General features: G+C 35.0%; 1 protein-coding gene across 1 annotated transcript in view; it reads left to right on the top strand.

The window, feature by feature from the left end:
• Positions 1-6000, top strand: part of LOC115225149 (ubiquitin carboxyl-terminal hydrolase 19) — a 91606-nt gene that overhangs the window by 41602 nt on the left and 44004 nt on the right. The window contains exons 7-8 of the mRNA XM_029796101.2: positions 952-1023; positions 3728-3843. Coding sequence (XP_029651961.1) covers positions 952-1023; positions 3728-3843 — 188 coding nt within the window. The remainder of the gene's footprint in view (positions 1-951; positions 1024-3727; positions 3844-6000) is intronic.

The following is a 6000-nucleotide window of genomic DNA, read 5'->3' as shown; positions in this document are numbered from 1 at the left end:
GCAACTCTGAGTTTGCTCAATTCTAAGGTGTAGCCTATGGGGCAAAATTCCTCATCTTTTAAAATGTGGCCAGAGTAGACCTGAATGAAATCAGGTATTAATACTAAAAAGCACCCACTACACTCATAGAGTGGTTGGCGTTAGGAAGGGCATCCAGCCGTAGAAATATTGCCAGATAAGACTGGGCCTGGTGCAGCCTTCTGGCTTCCCAGACCCCAGTTGCACCGTCCAACCCATGCCAGCATGGAAAACGGATGCTAAACGATGATGATGATGATATATATGAGGTTTGATTAAAAAGTATTAGGACTGTTGCTGTGGTAACAGTGCTAAAAAACACAGAGTGAAGATTTTTGGCTCAGATTGACCTTAAACTCTGTTGTGCATGCACACTAAGTCATAACAATCTTGCTCACTCCTGTTGTTTACACCAGTGCTCAGAAGGAAAGTGTGTAGTGTGTGGTTGTCTCACCACACCACAGAGGTTCCATCAGTGATGACCATGGCAGAGAAAATACATGTGGCTGTGTGTGTGTGGCTGTGTGCATGGAAAGAGACACAACTTGAAGGTTATTACAGCCAAGAATCTTTCCGAAAATCAAATACTGCTTGAAAGGAACAAGATTTCAAGAATCTGAAGAAATCCAAGAAATTGTAAAGAGGCATCTGCTCACTATCCCAAAAAGGTTCTGGGAATGCTTCCATCAATGAAAACAATGCTGGATAAAGTGAATGGCTTCAGAAGGGAACTACTTTGAAAGAAATTAAATGCTGAATTGATGTGTTGTAGTTTTCTTGTTATAACGCCAGTCTCGATACATTTTGATTAGGCCTCATTGCTTAATATTTATCCAGTTGTTGTTGTTATTTAACTCTAAGTTTGTGTTGGTTCTACATGATCTATGATCAATGTATCTGATATTTCAACCTTGGTTTTTTTTCTGTTTCCAGTGATCCGAAATTCCTTGACCTCCACCAAGGAACCACAGAATCAACAGTGTTCTGTTGGAAAATTAATGTGAAGTAAGTATTGCAGATATTGCTGTTGTTGTTGATTTTGGTGAATAGGTGAAGTGGTGTGTCTTGTCTCAGGCATACAGCTGAGGTTGATAGAAGGGACAAGTAGAATCGTGTGTCTAATCTTAGGTTTATGGCTGTGGCAGATTAGACATGAATTCTATTTAACAACCTCATATTTTCCAACATAGTTGGTGTCTCTCTGTTTCTGTTGGTGCATTCATTGTGCTTTATCACATTATAATTGATAACAACATTGTGAATGTGTCAGAGTGACTGTATGATCAGAGCTGGATTAGCCATTAAGCAAAATAAGCATATGTTTAGGTCATCAAAGGAAGATTTATCATAGAAATAGGAAATGGCTTATGACACAAAAGAAATCAAAGTAAATAATATTTGGGATGCCTTATCTTTACTAAGTATAGAAGCAAATGTGTTTTGTAAGATTAATTTTGGAAGATCTGATCAAAGTAGAGTGGTGTGCCTTGTCTAAGATTTGAGGTGACAAGTAGAATGGTGTGTTTTGAGGGGATGAGTAGAATGGTGTATCTTACCTAAGATTTACAGCAGCACAAAGACTTTACAATTAAAAAAAAGCAGGAGAAAACTTTTCAAATATAAATACAGTGGAAGCATACAAAAATAAACATGATTGAGTGTGCCTTTCCAAATGTCTTTTGTATATTTTTAACATTAATAGTCACAAATTACTCAGCTGAGATTTGATTTTGTACATTGAAGCATATTAAAAATCCCATCAGGACAACTTTGCCACAAGGCAGGCTGGATGCCTTATCTCTACTAAATATAAAAACAGATAGCTTACATAAGGTGAATTTTGAAGATCAGATCAAAGATTTTGCAATTAAAAAAAAGTAGGTGAAAACTTCAAATATAAATAAAGTGGAAGTATACAAAAACAAGAATAATTTTCCATCTTTCTGTTATTTTTGTATCATTTTGAAAACAAAAATTATTTTATGGTTTATTATTGTTTATATTTTGAATTATGTTTATATGGGGGGCACCAAAATCTTTTAAGTGCCCTGTGTGTGATGTTGTAGTAGGTCCTGCCATAAATAATATCCGAGTGTGTGTGTTGGAGAGTGACATAGTTATTCTCTTAGTATGTCTTTAATGTCTCAGTGATGTGTTGTAGTTAATTTCTCACTGTGTATGACATCATAGTTTGTGTTTCTGAAGTGTAATCTCAGTAATAGTTCCCAGAAATTGTGACATCATATCCAGTATTTCAGAATTTGTGATGGAATCACTGTCTGCAAATGTATAACATCAGTGTTAAAGAATGTGTAGTGTCAAAGTTAATATCTCAGAATTTATAACATAACTAGACATGACTGTGTGGTAAGAAGCTTGCTTCCCAACTGTATAGTCCCAGGTTCAGTCCCATTGCATGATACTTCAGGCACAAAGTCTTGTGAGTGAATTTGGTAGATGGTCATATCTATGTGTGTGTGTCTTTGTGTCTATGTTTGTCCCCATAATTTAGTGGTTCAGCAAAAAAGACCAATAGAATGAGTACCAGTCTTAAAACTAAAATAAGTACTGGTGTTCAACTAAAAAGTCTTCAAGGCTGTGTCCCAGCATGGCTGCAGTCTAATGACTGAAGCAATTAAAAACAGATCATAGTTCCTGTCAGAAGTTGTGATATCATAGTTAATATCTCAATAGTTGTGATGTCATAGTTCAGTAGTTGTGATGTCATAGTTCATGTCTCAGAAGCTGTGATGTCATAGTTAATATTTCAGTAGTTGTGATGTCATAGTTAACATTTCAGTAGTTGTGATGTCATAGTTAATATTTCAGTAGTTGTGATGTCATAGTTAATATTTCAGTAGTTGTGATGTCATAGTTAATATTTCAGTAGTTGTGATGTCATAGTTAATATTTCAGTAGTTGTGATGTCATAGATGATATTTCAGTAGTTGTGATGTCATAGTTCATGTCTCAGAAGCTGTGATGTCATAGTTAATATTTCAGTAGTTGTGATGTCATAGTTAATATTTCGGTAGTTGTGATGTCATAGTTAATATTTCAGTAGTTGTGATGTCATAGTTAATATTTCAGTAGTTGTGATGTCATAGTTAATATTTCAGTAGTTGTGATGTCATAGTTAATATTTCAGTAGTTGTAATGTCATAGTTCATGTCTCAGAAGCTGTGATATTATAGGTTCTGAAAATATGTAATATCATAAACCAATTTCTGAGAATATGTGAAGTCAATGTTTTAGAACATGTGATATCATAGTCACTGTCTCAAAATTTGTGATGTCATAGTTAATTTCTGATAATATGTGATATGTCTTAGTATGTGTGCCATCAAAGTTTATGTCTCAGAATTTGTGATGTCATAGTGTCTGACATATTCACTCACAGAATTTTAGATGTCATAGTCAATTACTAAATATGTATGGTATTAGTATTTCAGCATTTGTGATGTTGTAGTGTCTTAAGAGTTTGTGACACCATAGTCACATAGGATTTCTGACATCATAGCTAATATTTCATAACTGATACCTAAGAAACTAATGTGCAACATCATAATGTCCCAGAATTTGTGATGCCTGTGTCTGAGAAATTGTGATGTAATAATCCATCTCTAAAACCATCTTCCTGTTTCATTTATCTCCATGACTCATTGATTACATGGTCTCTTTGGTTCTCCACTCTCTTTCATTTTACTAGACACGAGATCCTACCTTTGGCGTGCAAGTACCGTGTTACTGGTTCTCTCATTGAAGTGACACTCAGCAAGAAAGAGCCCCTGAAATGGGGGGCCCTTGAAGTTCCCCTGCAAAAAAGTAAGTACTATTTTTTATCTTGTATCTTTTACTTGTTTCAGTCATTTAACTGTGGCCATGTTGGGGCACCACCATGAAGTTGTTTTAGTTGAACAAGTCAACTCCAGAACTTATTTTTTAAGCCTTTTACTTATTCTATTGATTTCTTTTGCAAAGGTGGTAAGCTACGGGGATGTAAACACACCAACACCAGTTGTCAAGTGGTGGTGGTGGGGGACAAACAAAGACACACACATGCACACACATATATATATATGCCTACAACCTCAATATAATTGACAACTATAGGCAATAAAAATAATTAAAAAAACTACTTTTAGCCATAGGCTGAAACAGCTGTAAGAAGTGATTTTAATGATTTCAGTAATTTATATTATGATTTTTATAATTTGTATTCTTATCTTATATGTATTGAATTATAAGGTATATATGTATGCTATTAAGGTTCTCATTTTGTTAAATGAATAAATAAGTCAACATTCTAATATCCGAAAGTTGATGAAGAAACTTAATTGTTTCTCCATTTTCTTATTTGTATTATAACTTAACGGTTAAATATTTCTTGCAATTAAAAACATTTATGTATTAAATATTTGGGTACTTTACCAACAGTATATTGGATAAATACTATCCCTTAGTGGGTTGCACCCATAACCCCTAACTTACTTTGTGTTATATATATATATATATATATATATATATATTCTTCGTGGAAAATAGTGATCTTGACGTCAATATCTAGCATGTTGACCGTCCACTTTTAGTGGTCAGTCCTTTAAATTTTGTATGTAAAAATATTTTAATCTTTGGATTTCTTTAATATGCTAGGCCACTGGTTTTAATTGATTAATATCAATTTCTATCCTTATTCAATTTTATATATATATATATATATATATATATATATATATATATATATATATTATATATATATATATATGACAGGCTTGTTTCAGTTTTTGTCTACCAAATCCACTCACAAGGCTTTGGTCAACCCGAGGCTATGGTAGAAGGTACCACACAATGGAACTGAACCTGGAATCATGTGGTTGGGAAGTAAGCTTCTTGCCACACAACCATGCCTAATTTAGGAATTAGGCTATTTAACTGTAGGTTTGTCTATATTATTATTATGTTATAGGCACAGTTAATTTCAGGATCACATGGTTTGTGGTTCAGTCCCACTGCATGGTGGTTAGGGCTGACCAGTACCTTGGGAATGAAATTTGGTGGACAGAAACGATAAGAAATCCTGTCATCATCATGTTAATATCCACTTTTCTGTGCTCTTGTGGATTGGACAGAGTTTATTGAAGCAGATTTTCTATGACTGGATGTATGTGTGTGTATATATGTATATTTTCTCCATGATGTGAAACGCTGGGACATAGCAGCAGATGGTTCTTACATCATTTTGCATGTAGCCATAGGAGGCAATTTGGTTTGCATCTGGCCTCATTCCCAGTGCACAGTATTGACATTTATAAAGATGACAAAACAGTAAAGTCTATCACACCTGTAACGAGATCTAATGCAAGTAATCTTCTAGGTGTTTAAACACCAAGCAAATTGATGAGAATGTATTCTCACAGCTAATGCATAAAATGTTAGTTTCAAATTTTGGCACAAGGCCAGCAAGTTTAGGGAAGTGGGTAAGTTGATAACATTGACCCCCCCCCCCAATGTTCAACTAGTACTTACTTTATTAACCTTGGAAAGATGAAAGGCAAAGCTAACCTCAACTGAATTTGAACTCAGAACATAAAGACAGATGAAATGCCATTAAGTATTTTACCCAGTGCACTAATGTTTCTGTCAGCTTGCTACCTTCTAACACATAGAATATTAAAATATCTCTCTCTTTACTTGTTTCAGTCATTTGACTGTGGCCATGCTGGAGCACTGCCTTTAGTCGAGCAAATCGACCCCAGGACTTATTCTTAGTAAGCCTAGTACTTATTCTATCGGTCTCTTTTGCCGAACCGCTAAGTTATGGGGGAAGTAAACACACCAGCATCGGTTGTCAAACGATGTTGGGGAGACAAACACACACACACAAAAATATACACACACATACATCTATATACATATATACGACGGGCTTCTTTCAGTTTCCGTCAACCAAATCCACTCACAAGGCTTTGGTCAGCCTGAGGC

Source organism: Octopus sinensis, linkage group LG27, assembly GCF_006345805.1.
Source record: "Octopus sinensis linkage group LG27, ASM634580v1, whole genome shotgun sequence".
Classification (NCBI taxonomy): domain Eukaryota; kingdom Metazoa; phylum Mollusca; class Cephalopoda; order Octopoda; family Octopodidae; genus Octopus; species Octopus sinensis.
The sequence above is the reverse complement of the archived record's forward strand: the minus strand, read 5'-3'. Positions and strand labels throughout refer to the sequence as shown.